Raw genomic sequence first — 22962 nt, 5'->3', positions numbered from 1 at the left:
AGTTTTCTAAGGGTGCATGGTTGTGTTATGGATTTATTATATTGATTTATGATACGGCACTCAAATAGAACCATGGGCTCATACTCTACCCCGTCTTATGGAGGCATATGCAATTTGTTCTCTCAGATTCGTATGGGATCTAGAAGGAAAAAATGGTGCAGTATGCCATCATATGCTGTAGTGTGCCAAGTATTCTCAATGCTTCTAGGGTAGAATATGGGACCATGCAGAGCCCACAGAATACTTATGGTCCTGTAATGATGGAGCACTTTACTGCGGGCATGAGGCCAAACATGGATATCTCTTACATTTAAATGGAATAGAATATGTCATCAGAAAAAGACCTATTGTTTAACTCATGTTTTTATGTTAAAGGGGTTGGCTCATCATAGACAATGGGGGCATATCCTAGTGATATGCCCCCATTGTCTTATAGGTGCGGGTCCCACCGCTGATACCCGCACCTTTATCGAGAACGGAGCCCCACAATGTGGTGGCTGGAGGACTCCCGTCCGGCCACCACATAGCCGGCTCCCATTAGAAGTGAATGGGAGCGTACCGCGCATGCGCTGCCCCCGCTCCTATTCATTTCTATGGGCCGACATAAATGGCCGAGCCAGCACTCGGCTATTTTCACCGTCTCCAGAGAAAATTAATAGTGTGTGGCTGGGCATTCGCAGTGCGCCCTCCTGCGCTTACGGGTCTCCATTCTCGATATAGGTGCTGGTCCCAGCGGTGGCACCCGCACCTATAAGACAATTGGTGCATATCCTAGCGATATGCCCCCATTGTCAATGATGAGACAACCCCTTTTAAACATACTGGTATTTTTAAAGGATTTTTGGTGGTTATTTTTAATTTCCCATATCACTATCTCTGTATAAAAAAAAATCCTGCAGTTTTTACAGTGGCCACGAAGTCAAATAATAGGTGCTACTTCCTGGTCAGCAGTCATCTCATTATCATCACAGGCAGAATTATGGTGACAGAATATCACCTATATATAGATAACACAGGATGCACCATTCAGAATAGCTGATGTCAAAGCTTATCTGCTCCCTCCTGACCTCTGCACAGCTCACAGGTCATGCCTAGAAAACTCTCCCATAGAATTCAGTGAGTCCCCTCCAGTCTATTATGTCCCTGGCCCATGGTGGCTGCTGCAAAGCTAGGGCTTGGCGATTTTGCCCCTAAAAAATCTGAATTATTTTCAGTTTAATTTCAAATCGGCATTTTATCTTTTTTTTTTTATCTTTTCTTTTATTTTATTATTATTATTAATATTTTTTCTGGCGGTAAATTTATTTAGCTTGTTTTTAACAGGATGAATTATATTTTTAGTGACACCATTTTGGAGCACATAGCGTTACTATGAACATAGTGATCTGTTCAATTCTTGGTGCGTGTAAAGGGCCCCTAGACGGGCCTTACCTGGCTATTTGTCATTCTTATCCTGCCTGTTATGACCTCAGTGTACAGATAAGACAGGATCCTCTATTCACAATAGGTGATTGTCAAATCTGATCTACTCTTTCCTTGTACAATGACCTCTGCACAGGTCACAGAACATGCCCCAAAAAACTCTCCCATGAAAGTAAATAGGGTGCCCTCCTGACATTGTGTCTATGGTCCATGTGGCTGCTGAAATGCTTTCTAAATGCTGCTAAGAACAGCCCAGGCAAGATGGCCGCCCTCATAATTATGTTAAAGAAATTGTAAAAAAAAAATTGTAATCAGAGAAAAAAGGATATGTGTCATTATCTGGTTTTAACTGGCTTAAAAAAATAATTTGGTCACACATTTCCTTATGTTTAAAGCTGGATTTACACTTCTAGATAATCGGGCAGATTTTCGGGAACTCCTCTTGTTTCTGACAATTCGCCCATGTAAAGGTGCCTCAGATCACCCAGATGAACGCGCGTTTCTGAAATGATCATTAGTGCAGGCCCATAAAGGATCATTTCTGGTCTGGTGTTGTCGAAATAGCGATCTGCTGCCTAAAAACCTTGCAACTGTATGAGGATGAGAGATGGCAATAGCGACCCCTCATCCTCATACTGTGGAGGGGATCATCCCAACCGAATGAGCAGCCTACTATCGAGAAGGATAGCTTCAGCTCTGTGCGTGTAAATGTACCTCATATGTCACATGGGCGGCTGTTCTGGGGAATCGCTTTGGAGCAACCCTTTAAAGCATTATTCAATTTTTAAATCTAACCAGGTGCTTGTTTCAAAATTCTGCTGGTTACCCATGGAAACAGACGGATGTCTGCCTCCCTCCTGTTGTCAAGTTGGGCTGCTAACCGTCTAGAACTAAATTTGTGCGTATTTTATAGTCTCTGTAAACCCAACGTTTTTTTCCAGTGCTTACAGGAAACTTTTTGACAACCACAAAAAAGTCTAGGTAAACATATTGTGGGAGATTTATCAAACTGGTGTAAAGTAAAGTTGCCCATAGCAACCAATCAAATTTCACCTTTCATTTTTCACAGCTCCTTTGGAAAATGAAAGGTGACACCTGATTGGTTGCTATGGGCAGCTAAGCCAGTTCTACTTTACACCAGTTTGATAAATGACCCTACCTTCTTACACGTTACAATGCATGGTCCTCTAAAAACAGAATGTAATGTAGCTTTTAAAGTACTGCCGTGTTGTAGATAATGGGAGTCATTTACAAAGCGAAAAAAGTCACAAGACTCCGTTTTGCAACTCTTTTAACACCCGAGTGACAATATTTTGTCACACGGGCATTTTTACACTGTTCTTGCCATTTGGGAATGGAGCCACCATTCAGTTCCAGCATATTTCTTTACATTTACGCCAGTTTTAGGCATAAAAGTAGTCAGGGGAGGAGTGATTTATAACAATAGGCACACTCAACAGGTGGATGAACCTAATTTATGACGAGGTGCACGCCTCGTCATAAATTAGGCACATCTTTTGCCAACGAAAAGAGGAAACAAAGATCGGCGTGAATAGCCAGTTATTGAAAATGACTCCCTAAGGACTCATGCACACGGATCCTCAATATGTGCTCACAGGATCACGGATGGGGACCCATTCCACAGTGCTTCTGTTTGTCTCTGTGAATCCGCACCGCAAAAAAAAAAATGTAATATGTTTAGGGATGAGCGAACTTGTGTTTTCAAGTTTGGTGTACAAGGTTCGGGTTATCTAAGAATTCCGTTATGGATTCCGCTACCATGGACCATAAGTTAAACCGGACCTTGTACGTTGAACTTGAAAAGTTCACTCATCCCTAAATATGTTCTATTTTTTTGCGGTGCAGACGGATCCGTCTGCGGAATCGGCACGGATGTTGGCAGTGCGTTGGGGTCCACAAATTACGGTCCTCAAGGCCATGTGCATGAGGTGTAATGCTGTACAAGGCAGGATGCATTCTGTAGAAGTTTTATTACAGAATATTCAATTGTAAGCTATATTTATCTGCTTTTATCCTATTAGTAAGTCCATTTGAAGAGTAATTCCTATGAGCAGTCTCTTTATTAATTTTTTTTTTTTTTTTTTTTCTCAGACTCAGAAATTCCGTGGAAGACACCATGGAGAGTGACCTGGAAAATATGCTGTCAACTGACTCTGCAGGAATACCACAGCACCCTCGAGGGAGACCGGCGACCTGCAGAACACAGCTACACCTGTTCTACTGCGTAGCATGCCTGAGCATTCTCTTCTCCATCACAGGTGATTCTTGCTAGGTCTATAGTTTTCTGTATGGAGATAACCGGGTACGGCCACACGGTCAGGTTTTGATGTAGTTTTTCAAGCCCAAATCTGAAGTGTCTCATAAAAGGAGAGACTGTATACAGGCCAGATATGACTTCTACTCTGTTTTGATACTACACCTGATCTTGGTTTCAAAAACTGCATATAAAACATGAATATGTGGCACCACCCACACAGGAATCCTGAACTAGTTATTATAGATGTGCAGAGGTCAAAAATGGTATAGAGGATGGGTCATCTTTATGATATTTTTGCTTGTCTACCCGGTCATAGCCAGCAGCAGAGGGTGGGGGATACTTACTGCTCTGGTTATTGAGCATCTCAGATAGTCAGAGATTTCTCTACAGCTTCATACACATGACACGGATGCTGTGCAGCACCATAGTACAAAGCCATATGGCACTTTGTGTGCCGCACTATGGTGCTCAGTCCATATAGCATTCAGATCTCTGATCAGTCCCCAAGGAAAATCACAATGCTTATTAATTTATCAAGCAGGTTTCCTACTTTAAGCATAATGTGCCAGTTAAAGGGTTAATGTTTCCTAGCAAGCAGCATCCTAAATTCCCGACTTGCACACACTCCCTGTCACCTCACATAAGCATCCTTGGCCTATGAAGTGGAATCAGGTCAGAGCCATCCCGTGGGTGGGGGGGAGGGGCAGAATCTCCTGGTATCTCGTATCCAAGCTTGCATGTTGTGCCGTGTCAGAGAGATGGTGCCAAGTGATGTCAACGTGACTGACTGCTGGGTATTAGTTAGCATAGGCTAAACTGGAGCTGTAAGGTAAAGTCTAAAGATGGGCACCAAACCAGCTCTGCCAATCTGAATTTAGCTAGGACCCCTCACTCCAGCAGCCCTGGTGGGAGGTGTAACTTCTTGTATGGGAGGATTAGCTCACGACTAGCATTTGCAAAAAATAAAGAATCAAGTCAAAAGGCAAAGAATCTGATTCACACCCACTTACCTGCCGTGACTATACATTTTGTTTGACATTGACCATACGTACATTTTGTGTATACTTTGCTCATTTATGATTAACAGCCCCTCCCGGGAGCGCTAGCATTTCCCCAACAGTTGCTAGTATGAGGGAAGGTATAAATCGACCATATGCACTACATTCAAGGCGGTTATTTGTGAGCAGCTCCATAGTCGACCAGTGTGTGTAAGGAGTGTCTATCAGATTGACTTTCACATTCAGATTAACTCTTGATGGCTCTAATATGCGATAAGATCTGCCATTATAGCGTATTTGGTTCTGTTCTTCCTGCATTTGAAAATATTTAGTAAGCTTGTTGACACCTTAAGGGTCCATTCACACGTCCGTATGTGTTTTGCGGATCCGCAAAACACGGACACTGGCAATGTGCGTTCCCCTTTTTGCGGCCGGCACTCTCATAGAAAATGCCTGTTGCGGACAAGACTAGGACATGTTCTATTGTTTTGCGGAACGGAAGTGCGGATCCACAAATGCGGATGCGGACAGCACATTCCGGCCCCATTGAAAATGAACGGGTACGTACCTGTTCCGCAAAATTGCAGAATAGACGCGGACCCATTTTGCAGACGTGTGAATGGACACTAAAACAGCCATGGATCTGCAAGCTACATCATGTAATTGTCATACACCTGGCTATACCTGGCAGTTTCAGCAGGATCGCCCGACCATCTAATGTGTCTGTGGAGGATCGTTTTGTTCTTGGAGCCTTTCTCCTGTTCACGACACATGCATGCTTGACCGAGCTGAGCATGCATGTGTATAGGGGAGATAGCTGGCAGCTGAAAAAGTGTTTGCACGACAGCTATCTAATGTGTTTTGTAAGGGCAGGGCAAGATTCTGCAGTTGTCTCCCTTCAGTACGTGCAGTGTAGTTGTATGCTATAAAAGTATCCTGGGAGAAGCTGGGGTATCCACATGGCTTTATTTACAGCTCATGTTGCCCTAGGCACTTAGGCCAAATACACCTTCTTTAGTACTATCCTTTTTCTTTTTAAAGGGGTTCTCCCGGCCTGTACCTAAAATGGGTCTTTCAGTTGACCTGTGGAGAGAATACAATTTTATCCACACTGACCTTTCCCATGTTAATCCAGGATTGCTTATCTATACCTTGAGCAGCTATTGTTCAGGCTGGCGCTGGTGCGTTTAATAACATTTTTATGAAGCTATTCTTCTATATATACTAGGCACTGCAAATATTGCCCGAGTTATAATATATATCCACTATTCAACATATTGCAGAGGCGTAATTAGGGGCCAGCCAGGGCATGTGCCCCCGGTACTGAGTGGCGGGAGGTGCCAACAAGCCACTCTATCTTGGCCAGGGCTAGATCAGCTAATTGAACCTTTGCCCCAGGTAAAAGAAAGCCTAGCCATGGCATCCTGTGTTCCAGGTCACACCTGGCGGCTTCAAGCATATATATCAGAAGCTACATGCTGGGATTGCAGTGGGATTTATTTTTTGCAACCTTTTGTCAAAGTCGTATTTATGAAACGTTAAACCAACTCGTGGTGGGAACATGTGATGGGTAAGTATTAAAACAGGACGCATTTATTTTTCTAATATAAATGAGCTAAACAACAGGGTTCTGTCAGTAAATTGTCAACAAAAACAAAACAATAATGAAAACGTCCAATTTACCAGTGGAAATGTCACAAATATGTTTCAAAAAGATTCAAGTGTAGTCTGGCAGGGGGTGGCTAAAATGGCGCATTTTGGTTTAAAAAAAGTCACATTGTAGTGCCATTGGTGTTAAAATGTCGCAAATTGAGAGAAATAAGCAGATAATCAGGTTTATATTTTAAAAAGTCACATTTTAAAAGTGGCGTGTCCCTTTTGATTTGTAATGTCGGTATTTTTTTTGACTACACCTCAGACAACAGGCAGACAAATGCACTGGTATATATCACTGGTTATGCTGACACTATTTACTATAGTATACTAAGAAAAAGCCCATAGAAACAAACTACGCCCGTTCTACGACATGGCTTGTGCAGATTTCTAGAAAATCACCCACATTTTCTACATATATCCAGCTGATGTATGATTGCCAGTCGTAGAGAAGCATATCATGTCCTAGTTGTTATTGCTTAGCTACCTAAAACCGCTTTCACATAGTCAGTGTTTAGTCTGTGTTTGATCAGTGATTTCCAGCAATTACACAGAGATAAGGTATAAGGGAAAGATCTGCTCCTGTTCTGTGTTTTTGACATCTGTTTTTTGGATTTACATGGGGAGGAAGGAAGTTTTCCTTTCCGAAATTCGGCTGCTCCAGATGTAGCACTCCCCATATAGCTGCAAAATTAGAAGCTGAGCCCCACCCCACAGATCTCTGCTTGCAGTTATAGTACAGCGGCTGAGCTCTGTAATGTGATGTGCATCTGTGTGTCTCTTACTTGTCCAGAACAGATTTTTATGTACTGGGAGTAAAGAGTGAAGGTTCCCAATAGTTGACTTCTAGCAGAGATCTTGAAAACTATGAGGAATTAATACAGAATATTGGAAAAATGTACAAGAAGGGTCAACAAAAACCCTGTCCCCTTTTTTGCATTGGCCAGAGTCTATTTTATGCCACTTTCGCACCAAACTATGTACAGTATACTGGTCTTTTCTGGAGAAAGAAGGTCCAGAAAACAGCCCTGTGTACACATAGGCCTCCACTATCTCAATTCTTTGACTTGAATACGGCATGCAGGCCACACACAATATGACTGGCAGGGAAGGCCTCATTCATTGCTGTGGTAAAATGAAAGCTGAGCTCTGATTGGTTGCTCAGGTTTGATGACCACACAGGGACTACCCACCCTGTAAATCAAATACAATATATCTGACCCATATAGTTACTCAAATGGCTGTTAATTTGGTGTTAATTCTCTTTTTGTTTCCACAGATGCCATCCAAAGCAGCTCTGTATGTCAGAAAGGTAGCATTGTGTTTGGGTTTGGGCTGAGGACTAAGAATGATACCCGCTACTTGACAGTCACTGCCGACCCCCAGTCTGTTTACTCCTGCCACGATTTGTGCTGTCGGAGCCCCTCCTGCAGTGTATTCTGGGTGTTGGAGGGCACGTGTATCCTTGCTGACTGTAGGACTCCACAAACTTGTGTATTTACTAAGAGGCGCTCTAGAGACTCTCTGTTGGTCCATTTATTTAGAGACAGCACATCATGGACTTCGCTGTATCGGCACATTTCAGATACTTTATCATGGAAAGAGGGACGTGTTGAAGGATATCACAGGGAACGGCGGAATACGGGGGCACCTGCTAGGCATAAAAGACAAGTAGCTGATGGAAAAGGTGAAAAACGTCCAGAAAAAGTGCCGTCAGGACAAGAACCACTATCGAGCAAGAACCACCAAGATGACTCGAAAAGCTTAGGAGCAAACCAAATAACGGGGGTAAGTGCACCATGGGTCACGTTTCTAGTCTATGTCTAATCTATATATTAGCGTTACATCTTTATTTTACCTTTATGCTGAAGGTGACAACCTACTTGTTACCACACTGGCAGCAGTTTAAGGGCTTCATGTTCAATGTCGTGTTCCCTTTAATTACAGAGAAAAAATGAAGGTGTGACTTTCAAGGCTCAATGAACCAGTAAACAGTATATATATATATATATATATATATATATATATATATATATATATATATATATATATATATATAATTAATAATGCTGGTATTTATTTCAGAGGAATTTGATTAACTAATATAAATGAAATAATCGAAAATAAAACAAAGGAGGTCCAGTCCATTTATGAGTTTCTTTTAGACATTTTTACTTTTATTTGCTAGTAATACGACTATGACCCTGGTGCCTAACCCTCCAAATTGTAAAATTACATTTATTATATAGTTTCCATATACATTCTGGGTAATTTCTGCAGCAGTGGTACCCCAGTGTGAGGACCTTTTATCCATGCCAGTGGTTGCACACAGCAGAAACATCATGATTGAGGTCACACTTATATATGTACCGTTTTTAGAAGAAAAACCACAATAACTTTCCTTATGTGCTCTGCACTGTAATCCAGAGATGACACTTTTCTTGTCTACATTGAGATGAAGGTCCCAGAATTTTATTAGCTACGTTATCACGTGTCATTTTGTGAGCAGGATGTGGCTGTGAGCCAATATAAATATCGTTGGGCCTCAGAATGTGTCCATCCTGCTAGTGTTTCTTGCACAATTCCCTTCTAAACCAGTTATTGGGAGATCTGCAGATGACGCACTGTTATGGGGGGGGAGATCTGCAGATGACGCACTGTTATGGGGGGGGGAGATCTGCAGATGACGCACTGTTATGGGGGGGGGGGACCTGCAGATGACGCACTGTTATGGGGGGGGGGGGGACCTGCAGATGACGCACTGTTATGGGGGGGGGGACCTGCAGATGACGCACTGTTATGGGGGGGGACCTGCAGATGACGCACTGTTATGGGGGGGGGGGGGAATCTGCAGATGACGCACTGTTATGGGGGGGGGGGGGGATCTGCAGATGACGCGCTGTTATGGGGGGGGGGGGGGACCTGCAGATGACGCACTGTTTTGTGGGGATGTATGGATTACACAGATTTATGCTATGTGACCATAGTTCCCCTCATCCGTAAGAATGTATCCAGGACCTGCTGAACATGTATACATTCTTAAGGATAAGGGAAGTTATTGTCACGTTTAATATAAACACTTACCAATAAACACCGGTACAGTCCCTCAACAGTGGTTATATTAAGTTGGACTGTAAACCACCCCCCCTTCTCATATTGCAATACATGGGTGCATTCCTGTGGATAAGGGGGAGTTATAGGCAGATTTAATATAAACACTTAGGTCAGTAATGTACAGTCCCCCTGGACACTGTTTATATTAAACGTGACTATAACCCCCCCCCCCCTAATCTCTAAGACTGCATCCATGAACTGCAGTACATGGGTGCATTCCTATGGACGAAGAGGGTCATAGTCATATTTAATACATATTTATTGTCTAGGTTGGCCCCTGAGCTCCCCTTCATATTCTGGCTGTCACTCACCCAGGAAGTTAAGGTGGAGACGGTCCAGGGGTAGCACAGCATTTAGGGGCGATGGCCCAGTTACACTCCATCCCTTATTCCTTCCTAGCAGCAGTGATGCGTGTAGCCAGGCGGAAGCTGATTCGTGGAGGTGACGGAGCTGCGTTTCCCGCCGGCACTCACCACCAGTCATAGTGACATGCAGGGTGGCAGTGCAGAAGAGAAGCAGAATGGTCCTCCTCTGGACCCCGGCTGCAGATCAACGACTCGAGGGCTGGTGGCATTCAGAATCACTGAATGTTTCCATGACCGTCAAACTACCAAGCCGCTGCCGACCCCATGCTACGGAGTGCTTCACTTCTCCTGCCCACCCCATACTTCTTCCTTCCGGGTGGCCAGATCACTATAGCTCCTGCAATGTGCCGGCCGCCATGATTTTGGCACATTAACTACAAGACGCACTTTGAAGGGGGGGTGGGAGTGCGTCTTATAAAGTGAAAAATGTGGTATGTGCCCCAGCATACACTATTAGGTAAATGGGTTGTCTGCTATTTTAGGGTATATTCACATGGGGGGAATTTGCTGAAGATTTTCTACCTGAAAGTGGATGACATTTTTAAAGAATCTCATCTACATGCTGTGGAACTAAATGAAACTGACCTGCGGTTTGGATTTTAAATCCACAGCATGTTAATTCTTTCTGTGGATTTCACCCTTTGCAATGCAGGCACGTTCTGCTGTGGATGTAATCTAGGTTTTGCAGCGGGCGTACCTTTTAGGCTCTGGACATTTGGCCACCATTCATGCAGATTGTATACATGGCATACTTGCCACTGTGCTTGCCCACAGCAGGTTTATGCTTAATGTGTGCACTAATGGGGACCTATTACAGTGGGGCTGTCATTTGCATCGATGACTCTAAAATGTATGCACACCAGCTCTTGTGCCTAAAGGGATTCGGTCAGCCAGATTTTAGCAACAGAGCTTTTCATATCATTATATCAGTCTTCTTGATCTAGATAAAAATATACTAGTCTTACCCCCTCATGTCTTTTCATTTTTGAAAAAAAATAGCATTTATTCAAATGCTAATTACCTTTATAAGGAGCCCAAGGGGCTGTCCCTCCGGCTGTTGGAGCCCACCCGACCCCTTATCTTGGAGCCCAGCGCCGCCCCGCTGTTAGTTATTCACTCCTCTCCTCTGCTTTCCCCCCCCCCCCCCCCCAGTGCACCGTAATCTCGCACATGCGACCTTGATGCACACATCTGGGCCCGCGCGGTGTCCTGGCAGCAGCCTCATCCAGGGGAATCGCACTTGCGGCAGCTTTCTGCGCACTTCGCCATTTCTTTCTTCCTATCAGCGTGCAGCGTTAGGTCATAGTGCGCGCACTACGTCCTGACGCTGTATGGGGTCAGGGCAGTGCAGAGCGGGCCCCATCAAAGACGACCAGGGAGGGCGAGTATCGTAAGAGCTTGCTGCGCTTCATCCCCGCTCCCAGCACCCGATGCATACTAGTGTGCGCTTCTATAATGGAAGCGCTCACTGGTATTCGCTTTATATGCATTATCGGTATATCGGCATGGTTAGATGCCGATACCAATAATGTACAAAATCCTGAATATCGGACGATCATATCGGTACTTCCGATAATCTGTCGATTCCCTACCCTGTAAAGTCTGACACTGGCAGCTATAATTGGATAGTGTAAAACTGTGCCTTCACTGCAAACTGCTAGTAATTCATTCAGAACTTCTAGCAGGAATAATAAAGGAATGGCACAACGTAGAGCCATAAGAATAGATGTTCCAGAATTATTACATGGGGAATGCAAGTAGTTACTAAAATAGACATATCAGGAGCGATGACAGGTCCTCAAAAAACGCTAATGTGACAGTAGCCTAATCTGGAACTTTATTTACATGACGCTCAGTTTGGATGCATTACAGAATGAAGCATCTTAAAGGGATTGTATCATCAGAAAATGACCTATTGTTTAAATACCATTTATGTTTAATATATTTTTAAGAACTTTTTTGTTTTTAATTTTCCATGTCAATATCTACAGTATATTTAAACAAAACCCATAAATTCCTGCAGTTTTCCCTAAGAATAATAATAGGCACCACATCTTAGTCTGTACAGAAACCTTTACTGCAGTCACCTGCTTATCTATACACAGAGGTGATCTCATTACTGGCAGGATTAGGGTCCATTCACACGTCCGCAAATGCGGACATCACATTCCGGCCCTTTTGAAAATGAATGGGTCCGCACCTGTTCCGCAAATTTGCAGAACGGATGCGGACCCATTTTGCGGATGTGTGAATGAACCCTTACAATGACCAATAAGACAGGATCCACCATTCACAATAGGTGATTCAAAGCTTATCTACTCTTTACCTAGCATATTGTAGTTACACCTCTGGAACTAGACCTGTTTAGATCCAGGTCACTTTTGCTGTATTCATTTTTTTTCGCAGGAGGTTAATAGTTACAGGGGTGGCTTCAGACCCACTTAGCTGGTCACTGGCTGCAGTGAATAATGCTTATTTTTAACTCCTTCTGCCTTTTTTTTTTTTTTTTAAATATCCCCTTGGAAAACTCTTATGTTATTTCCATTATTTGTTCAAAACTTTTCTCTTCTTTCTTGCAGCCAAATCCTCCATCTTTGATGCCCACTGTTCTACCATCTGAAAGCTCAGTCACTGGAAAACCATTAGACAGCATTAATGCCACAGAATTGCTGCCATTTGATGGCTCACCAGCCGCGAGCAGAGAAAATCCAAGTATGTTCACACTGGCACCAGCCTTAGTGCCAGGCAACACAAGCACACATCCGACCCCTGTGCCCGCTAGCTCCGGAGCACCAGGTAAGCAAATTCTCTTGACAACTCTATAATATAGACCAGGGATGCCCAACCTGCCGTACTCCAGCTGTTGCGAAACTACAACTCCCAGCATGCCTGGACAACCTGCAGCTATTACAGCATGCTGGGAGTTGTAGTTTTGTAACAGCTGGAGAGCCGCAGGTTGGGCATACCTTATATAAACCGCTGATGATCTCAGTTCAAATCTATACATACGATTTGAAGGGCTTCTGTTTACTTTAAACTTTCGATTTTTTTTACCCAAAAATCGAAAACGTGCTCAATATACCTGAAGGACAGCCATTACACTTCTGATAGTATGATATAATCCCATGCTGGGTCCGCTTCATGATTATGCTGGACCACAGTATTATACAATATATACTTGTGCTTATACCTTACTTACTCTTTGGGTCTGGATTCTGGACAAATGATATACTGAGGACATGTTATTATAATATACGTAATTATTATAGCATATATGGTAATACTTACAGGCCCACTTGCCTCATAATAACTGATCATCTTCAAATGATCAATCGCCTGTTCTGACATGTTTGTTTTAGTAATTATTTGAATACCCAATGTAACAACAATTCTGGAGCATGTTTTCTTGGCACTCTTCATTATGCTATTCCCCTGTAATTCCTCCTAAAAGTTAATAAATTGACAGCTGAGTGGTAGCATTCCTCTTAGTGGCGCATACCCAGCACAATGACACCGTCTATACAATACTCCCAGTGTCAGACCGTGTAAGGACACATCCGTGTATGTTTTGCAGATCCACAAAACACGGACACCGGCAATGTGCGTTCTGCAGTTTGTGGACCGCACATCACCGCCACTAATAGAATATGCCTATTCTTGTCTGCAATTGCGGACAATAATAGGGCATGTTCTATTTTTTTCGGGAACGGAAATGCGGACCCAGAAGTGCGGGTCCGCATTTCCGGATCGGGGCCGCACATCATGCGGTGCCATAGGAATGAATGGGTCCGCAATGCCGTTCCGCAAAATGTGGAACGGAATTGCGGATGTGTGAATGGAGCCTAACAATAAGAATGTCAATGCCCAGGTGTTAATTTACCAGTTCCTATTTCTGGGAGGAATAACCGAGGAACAGCATGCCCCTTAGTTGTTGATTTCTGGGGAATGTAAGCATTTACTAGAACAGACATGTCAGAACATGTGACAAGTTCTTCTAAAACCTTCATTACCTTTTATTTGTTTGAGCACAGTTTTACACGCTGACAGCTGGGGAATGGGGACAGTAGGAAAATGACAGTTTGGCCAGCTAGGTATTATACAATGTCTATGCATTGAGTCTTGTGTTATCGGTGTCATTAATAATAACTAGGTCATTGCATACGTTGGCACATGACCTGCCTCAGAAAAAGCAAAATCAGCGTTTCAGAAAATCATGGATTTTGATGTTTAAGTCCACTGGGGCCTAGATACTGAGCATTGTGTCTAGGGGTGTTCCTTTACAGTGGGCTTTGTTGCAGAGGGGGCACCATTAGCTTGTTTGTTCCAGTCATCCTAGGGAATGACTTCTTTCCCATATCCGGGCCAGGAGGCATCCCTGCAGCCAGTAATTACCATTCAGGATCCACTTGTATTGTCTTATCTCCCTGGTGTACTGCAATTCATTGTCTTCTGCTTGAAAGACTTTCTTTTGTTCCTTGCCCAATATTGAAACACAGTATTCCCTTGCCCTTCGCTGCATCCTTTGCCAAACTACAAATTAAAAAAAAAAATACTAAAAAGTAGGCATTTTATCATTTTATAATTTATTTTTACACACATTCCTTTATATTTCCTTCCTTCCATACCCTATTTATTGTCCCTTGAGATTTCTTAATTAATTTGAGGTGTTCCAAATACATTTTTACTGATGACAGGAATTTTTTTTTTTTTTTTTTTTTGGTCTAGTGTTACTCAGCTTTATATATTGTACACTTAGCTTTATATTGTATGTATGCATGTCCGCTAAAGTAATCCGCACCGTCACATTTACAATAAGGAAATTTGGCACACAGGTACATCAGGTGTCTAGGAAGGTTTTAGACCAGGTCTCGGCTCTCTAGGACGTACCGTTCCTGAGATATTCCCAGAAAATGCATTAGCCAATAGAAGCCTGGTCACATAGCTCTTAATAGAAGCTTGAAGGCCATTAGCCTCCACACACAGTTTTACCCCAGGTTTCCATAACAACCCAGCCATTTTTCTTCACTGCTGTAGTTCAGCTTTAAAGTAAATCGGTCACCAGGATAATCGCTATTGAAGTAAAGCCATGGCCTAATAGCTGTGGATGACACTGTTAAGGGAGCGGAGTGCTGTGGGAGGTCACAGTTCAGTGGGCAGGTAGGGTGGCCATTCAGGCCACCCTGAAAAGACACACTTAAAACCCCACCCCCAGTTCCCACTAAGCTACGCCTCCGATCTGGTTAGGCCCTGCCCCTCACCCGACAGGGATTGAAGAAATTAAGTTAAAGATCAACTTCTGTCAGCTGCAGAGGTCGGAGGGACGGTGACTTTCTTCCTGCAGCAAACATTCAGACAGCACAGTGCTGCTGGCTTAGAGTGAGCTGTTCAAAAGGACACACCCCTGATCCAGTTAGTCCACTCCCACTCCTCAGCCGACAGGGATTGAACAAATGAAGTTAAAAATCAACTTCTGTCAGCTGCAGGGGTTGGAGTGAGGGTGACTTTCTCCCTGCAGCTCGTGCTCAGACAACATAGTGCTGCTGTCTGAGAGTGAGCTGTTCAAAAGGACATCCTTGTGTCCGTCCAGGCCGTGCGCCAGATGGTGGACAGGGAGTTCGAAAGCCGGACTGTCTGGCATAAAACTGGACCTCTGGCCACCCTAGGGGCAGGCTGCTGTGGAGATCACAGTTAAGGGGATGGTCCGCTATGGAGGTCAGTGTTAGGGGCAGATTGCTGTAAAGGCCACTGTTAAAGGGGCGGGCCCCTGTGGAGGGAATTGTCAATGGGGTGGTGTGCTGTGAATCTCGCTGTTAAAGGGGCAGGCTGCTGTGAAGGTCAAAGTGAAGGGGGTGGGCTGCTGTGGAGGTCCCATTGTAAGGAGATGGGGCACTGTGGGGAGGGGTCAGTGTTAAGGGATGGTGGGCTGTCGGGGTCACTGTTAAGGGGGCAGGGTACTGTAGATGTCACTGTTATGGGGGGGGGGGGGGGATACGGTCGGTATCTTTTAACGACACACACAAACATTACATTAAATAGATGAAATATACCCGAGCCGGGTCCTTCAGCTAGTAATATACAGTACAGACCAAAAGTTTGGACACACTTTCTCATTCAAAGAGTTTTCTTTATTTTCATGACTATGAAAATTGTAGATTCACACTGAAGGCATCAAAACTATGAATTAACACATGTGGAATTTTATATACATAATAAAAAAAAGTGTGAAACAACTGAAAATATGTCATATTCTAGGTTCTTCAAAGTAGTCACCTTTTGCTTTGAAGACCCCCTAGTCAGACCCACCGATGTTATTCATCCCTTAGCTCAGTCCCCCGATGTTATTCATCCCTTAGCTCAGTCTCCCGATGTTATTCATCCCTTAGCTCAGTCTCCCAATGTTATTCATCCCTTAGCTCAGTCCCCCAATGTTAATCGAACCTCAGATCAGACCCCCTGTGTTAATTAGACCTCAGCTCAGACCCCCAATCGGTCCTCCGATCAGACCCTTAAAGGGTTTCTACCACTTGCTGTGGACACATTTCGTTTTCAGACACTAGCGATCCGCTAGTGTCTGATGTACCATACAAGCCAAGTATTATATTCCTCCGTCCCGCCGTTTTCTTTAAAAAAGCACTTTTATGTTTATGCAAATGAGCCTCTAGGTGCTATGCGGGCGTCTTTTCAGCACCTAGAGGCTCCGTCTACCTAAGTGCTGAAAAGCCGAATGCAGAGACGACTGGCGCAGGCGTGAGATTTCGGCCGCCAGAAGCAGGGGGAGGATTGATTTCACTAGGAGATGGGCGTGCTGGAGCGAGGAGCTGGGCGGCAGTTTATGAAGGTAGACGGAGCCTCTAGGTGCTGAAAAGACGCCCGCATAGCACCTAGAGGCTCATTTGCATAAATATAAAAGTGCTTTTTTTTTACAGAAAACGGAGGAATATAATACTTGGCTTGTATGGTACATCAGACACTAGCGGATCGCTAGTGTCTGAAAACGAAATGTGTCCACAGCAAGTGGTAGAAACCCTTTAATGTTAATCAGACCTCAGATTAGACAAAGAAAAGATCAACTCGCCTCACCTGCTCTCGACTGTGCTGCCGCTCCGGAGATTCTCTGCTCTTCCTTCCACACTGTGCTGTGACCCTACATTGCACAATGTGAGGTCGCAGAGCGTGCCTATAATCTCACACTGTCTGTAGGACACAGCACAGCGTGCAGCGCTGGCAGAAGACCAGGGAACGGTGAGTACTGCTAGCACAAGGAGCACTATATTCACCACTCCCCAGTCCTACTGTAGAAATCTTAGCTTCCATAATGGATGCGCTTATTAGTATTCACCCTAAAAGGTGCACTACCATTTTCTCCTCACTTTTGGGGGAAAAGAAGTGCGTCTTAGGCCTCATGCACACGACTGTTGTTTGGGTCCGCATCCGAGCCGCTGTTCTGGCGGCTCGGATGCGGACCCATTCACTTCAATGGGGCCGCAAAAGATGTGGACAGCACTCCGTGTGCTATCCGCATCCGTGGCTCCGTTCCGCAGCCCCACTAAAAAAATATAACGTTCTATTCTTGTCCGCGCTTTGCGGACAAGAATAGGCATTTATATTGCCGGCTTCCGTTCCACAAATTGCAGAAGGCAACATGGGCGGCTTCCGTTTTTTGGTGATCCGCGGTTTGCGGACCGCAAAAAAACGGCACGGCCGTGTGTATGAGGCCTTATAGGGTGAAAAATATGATATAGTAGGGCAAATCAATTTGTCTCATCACCCCACAGGTAAAGAAACTCCCCCTGCCACAAGATTGACAGGGCTGAACATTATATCAGACCTTGACAATTTTCTGCTTGCCCTGCTGCTCCAATTAGCAGAGCAAAGGCACAGGCTTTGCTTCGACTTGCGCAATATGGCTCGTGAAATGGCGAATCCTATAGTGCTGTGAAGAAGTATCACCTGCGGTTCTTCAGCGTTTTCACAAAAACTGGATTAAACGTTTAACCATTTCCATACAGCGGAATGGTGGACACATCGAACATGTCATGTAAAGCCCTTTAGGAAACGCTAACCTTGCTTAACTCATAAACAGTTACTGACTCTTCCAGTGTGTTTCTCAGTAAATTCTACCAAATAAAGATATATCACATGACCCCCTTCCCACTGGAAAAACTGAGCTGAATTCAATATGGTGGATTTCAAAATGGCCGCCGAAAATGTTTCTTCCACCAAATAGCTGCTTCCCTCCCAATTAATACTTTTACGCATTGAATTTTCTCCAAATTACAGTAGTTAACATATTTTGTACTTTAGAAAAGTTCAGACGGCTCACGGTAATCAGGGTCGGGTGCTCTGGTCTGATTTGAATCACCCTATTCAAAAGCAGATGTGTAAAAAGAAAATACGACCGGCACTCTACCAATGGGAGTAATGTGGGACAACTAAAATGAGGTTAACACTATTTAATGTCATTTATAACATACAATAATAAAATTGCAATACATAGATAAAAAGATGCATATAAAATAAATATAGCAATAAGAATCTACTGGATGGGATTATAAGTCCAAGTATATACTATTGGCGTCCTCCTGAGGTAACTTCCAGTATAATACGGCTATTATTCAATTATGGAGTGAATGAAAAAAGCGCATGATTTATATCGCATAGATAGTAGTAAAACGCATGAGAATATATTGCTGCATATAGGGTATAAATAGTCTCTCTGTAGTGTTTCCGACCAATGATTCAGTGTATTGGGTGTTTTACTCACTGTTTCGAGCTGGCCCTTGTTTCTGTGGCATCCCACAAGTAAGTGCTCTGTGCTCCAAATCGTTTGTCGGTTACGAAAAAAAATTAGAAGTTTTTTCGGATACGAAAGTTTCTTTTGATTTTTCGATGGTTTAAATTTCGCAATGAAGTTAATCCGGGCGTTGTTTCAGTCCGCAGCTGTTGTGCTGTATACTCCAAATATCGTGGAGATAATCTCTACAGAAGACATTGAATGTAGAAGTCCTTATTCAAATTTCCATATAGATCGCATGGCCATGCTCCAAAGACTTTGTGAGCGAATATTTCTCGACTTTCCCAGACGCGTTTCAAAGTAATCGCTACTTCTTCCTCAGTGGGTGTACTTTGTGTGTGCTCGTGTGTAGATCTGGATTCTAATTGCTGTGGCCACTTTCCCTCCCTTGCACTGGCATGAAAAATCTCCCCAATGTCTGGAGCAGCTGTCCATAGCAGCCAGTCAGGCTTATACTATATATAAAAGCTGGAACCTCCTTGGTTGCTATGGGCAACACCTCCATTTTGTCTGCAGTGGACAACATGTATACTATTTTCAAGAGATTTTTGTGCGGAGGAAATGGTAATGTTGCTTGCAGTAAAAGTTAAAATGGTGTTGTCTGACTGGAATAAGATTGCCATTTATCACTAGTTAAATCCTGTCAGGGTAAAGAGCTTTCAGAAAGGTTATGAAATTTTAATCATGCTTCTCTGTGTTGCTTCATTTGATCTTTGGCGAGAGGGTGTTCATGTGCTTAGTTAAATGTCAGCGGCCTCTCCTCCCCTGTGGAGCAGTAATCCCACTATCCCTCACTGCTTCTGCTGTATACCTTTTAACTCTCCATTCCTATATAGGGCATGGTGGTGTCCGGATGGAGGTCGTTACATGTCAACGCTAGGGGCAATTTGTTACCATTTTACTCCTTTTGGGAAAACAATTTTATCAATTGACCTGTATTACAAAATTTCCCAAGGTTTATGTTTCTTCACATTCAGAGCTCTTCTTTTTAAAGGGGTTTTCCAGCAATGCGGTAGAATTTGTTTTAAAAATTTGCAGAATGGGTTAAATTTTCAGCATTACTCACCTCAATGATCCACTGCCGAAATTTGAAATTTGGGAGACATACTCATAATGATTAGTTTAGGAGATACTCGTCTTCGATGAAGTCACCGTTCGCTCGATAACTTCTTTGCTGTGGCACAAAATGACAAAATGGTTGTTTGTAGGCAGCAGATCATCCTGTGTGAACATAAATCTGTTCCCATCAATCATTCTCTATGCCACTGTGACGGCTAACCTCATGCACTCCAGCTGTGGTAAAACTACAACTCCCAAGATGTACACTTGCTTGACTGTTCTCAGAACTTCATAGAAATGAATGGAGCATGTTGGGAGTCGTAGTTTCCCCACAGCTGGAGTGCCTGAGGTTAGCCATATCTGCTCGAGCAGTCGCAGTAGCGATCACTTCTTCCTATTGCTGATGAGAAGGCAATTATCAAACAGTTTGGTTTGTTCCCAATGATTGACTATGGATCGAGAAGTGTCAATGGGCTTTAAAGGGGTATTCAAGGATTTTAATATTGATGTCTGCCAATATCAGATTATCGGGGATCCGATACCCCGCCCTCAGCTGTTTGAAAATATCTCTGAAAGTCGGTACTGGAACTACACAGCTTTGTCCATTGTGTAGTGAATGGAGCTGGTTACTGCACTGCAGCACCCATTCATTTCAAGGGGAGCCACAGCTGATCGGTGGGGTGCAGGGTGTCAGACCCCCATTAATCAGATATGGTGTGGGCAGTTTTAAGACAAGACTTCACCAGTGTGATTTCAACACATGTTTCTGTGATAACCAACGGCTCCTGTGTATGGAGGAAGGGGTGTGATAATATAGCAATATAACTTATCCAACAGGACCAGAATCCTTCAATATGGGTCTCCTCTACCTACCTCTCCTCACTATTCTGCATCATAGATTGTCCATAGTTCACCATTATATGTATGTAGATACAAGTTACAATGTATTTTTGTATTTTTTATTTTTTTCCTCTAGTCACCAATAAACTTGTGGTATCTGCTGGAGATAGCGTTGAGGTTACCTTACCGAAAAATGCTGTTCAGCTGAATGCTTTTGTCCTCCCTGAACCTCCTGCAGGTAATGCCGTCTGTTCATATGCTTGGCCTATGTACCAATGTGATGTCTTTTCATGTTTGCTAAATTACCAGTAAATAGTTTCACTTTTCCTTCTTCCACTGTCTGGTCAATGTGTGAATGTTGAATCAGATTATCAATCATTAAAATCCTGGATAACTGAATTTAGTACTTTCTGACATAACATAAAGTCATGGGAAAATGAGCTGGTTTCAATTATGGCTTCTGTATTTTCATGGTCCATGGCAGCATGGATCCAAAATGTTTTTTTTTTCCTATTGATTTGACCAATGGATCCATCAGGTGTTTTGGCGCTTGAAAGGTCTTGTAATTTTCAAGTATTGCCACTTCCGTAGACTCCTTCAGGAGTAAGGGCTCTTGCACATGAACGTGTGTTCGCTGGGCCCGTGCTGCAGACAGCAAATTGTGGTTCACAATGCATGGCACCAACCGTATGGTCCGCACCGCAAAAAAAAATAGTAAGAACCCGCTGTTTGTGGGCCGCAATACGGGCACCGTATGACTCCCTGTTGTGCCAGGTCTTTTTTTATTCCTGCTTGAAGTTGAATTAATTACTAGTGGTTTGCATTGAAGGTCCATTTGGGTGTTACTAGTTGAGGGTATGTCTCTGCACTAACCAGTCAGTACTGCCAGTGTTAGACTGTGCAGAGAAACACTCCAAACTGGTAACATCCAGCTGGACCTTCACTGCAAACTGCTAGTAATTCATTCAGAACTTCTAGCAGGAATAATAAAGGAATGGCACAACACAAAATCATAAGGATAGATGCTCCAGAATTGCTATATGGGGAATGCAAGCAGTTGCTAAAACTGTCCTCTTTAAGCACATGTTTGGGGATTGTGTGGTATTACCTACTTTTTGGGATGAGGTACATTCACTTTTGACTGAAGTGTTGCGATGTCCCCGGCTTCTTGTTTACAACACATAAAAGAGGTTCCCTCATTGGACTGTGCAGGTTTGCCATGTTTTAATCTCTGCTACTGCATATCGGGGTTGTCTACAACTGTGCTATGGAGGCTTCTTTAGCTTCATGTTATGGGACGTATAATGTAGAGCTGAAACGATTACTCGATTAAATCGAGTAATTTGACACAAAAAATCCTCGATGCAAATTTTTTGCATCGAAGATTCGTTTGTGTCATGTGACCACGGAGCGGGAGTGAAGCGCTTGCTATTACTCCCGCTCCGCGGTCTCCCGCCACACTTGGAATACTCACCTTTCCAGCAGGGGGCCTCCAGACATTTCACAGCACGTCCATGGTCCAGCGCTGCATTGACCTCCTGACGTACGCACGCCTGATGCCCCTGCAGGAAAGGTAAGTTGGTGAAACCAAGGGGGTGGGGGCGCAACTAAGGCCGGGCACCCAGAGTGCACAGTGTCATAGCAATCAATAACTCTGTGCAATCCGGGTGTCAGGAGGAGCAGGGCAGCAGGGACTATGGCACAATGGGGGGAGAGCTTATGGCTCTGGGGTGGGGGAAAGCTGGTGGCACTGGGGGGAACTGATGCACTTGCGCTGATCACACAGTGGGGAATGAAGGGTGTTGGACCAATGGCAGGGGGTCTGATGAGGAAAACAGTCTATTAATTTATTTTTTCTTATTAGAGTACTCGATTAATCGTAAAAAATTGTTGCTAGAATACTCGATTGCTAAAATAATTGTTTACTGCAGCCCTAGTACGATGTGTATTTGAAGAGATTAAGGATTACATATTAGGTACAGCATAATGTAGTGGTTTTTTTTTTTTGTTTTTTTTTGGGGGGGGGGATGTTAGTCTTTGGTGTTTTTTTTGTTTTTATATTTTTGTATTTTTTTTTTTTTTTTTTTTTTTTTTTTCTTGCCGGTCAGTTCTAGTTTCTGCTGTTCATGTTCGTTGTGTTTGTTCGTTCCTTTTTTATTTTTATTTTACACATGCGCAGTGTAGGTTAGGTCCTAATACTGATAGCAATATGGGAACACTACACTTGCTATTAAGATCCAGATGTGTTCTTTGGATTGGCAATATGTACATCTCAGTAACTTGATTTTACCTATTCCTCATGGCCCTTACTATGATTTATTGTGGCCATATCTCCATTTATTACTGTACTTACACTTTTAATATGTGCCTTATGTTGAGTTGTCACACTGTTATACTATTTTGTACTTTGCCCTGCACTCTATACTATACTTTGTTATA

General features: G+C 43.5%; 1 protein-coding gene across 2 annotated transcripts in view; it reads left to right on the top strand.

Annotated features, from left to right (window-relative positions):
- The window catches only part of KIAA0319L (KIAA0319 like), a 94081-nt gene that overhangs the window by 15442 nt on the left and 55677 nt on the right, over nt 1–22962 (top strand). Inside the window, exons 3-6 of one of the 2 annotated variants that reach the window (XM_044287628.1) lie at nt 3541–3701; nt 7631–8139; nt 12410–12626; nt 20660–20761. In XM_044287628.1, the coding sequence (XP_044143563.1) occupies nt 3560–3701; nt 7631–8139; nt 12410–12626; nt 20660–20761 (970 nt within the window). In that variant the 5' untranslated portion in view covers nt 3541–3559. Of the gene's footprint in view, nt 1–3534; nt 3702–7630; nt 8140–12409; nt 12627–20659; nt 20762–22962 lie in introns of both variants that reach the window. The other variant, XM_044287627.1, reaches the window with a different exon arrangement.

This window comes from Bufo gargarizans, chromosome 3, assembly GCF_014858855.1.
Source record: "Bufo gargarizans isolate SCDJY-AF-19 chromosome 3, ASM1485885v1, whole genome shotgun sequence".
Classification (NCBI taxonomy): Eukaryota; Metazoa; Chordata; class Amphibia; order Anura; family Bufonidae; genus Bufo; species Bufo gargarizans.
Note: the sequence above shows the minus strand (reverse complement) of the source record. Positions and strands in the feature narration are given on the sequence as shown.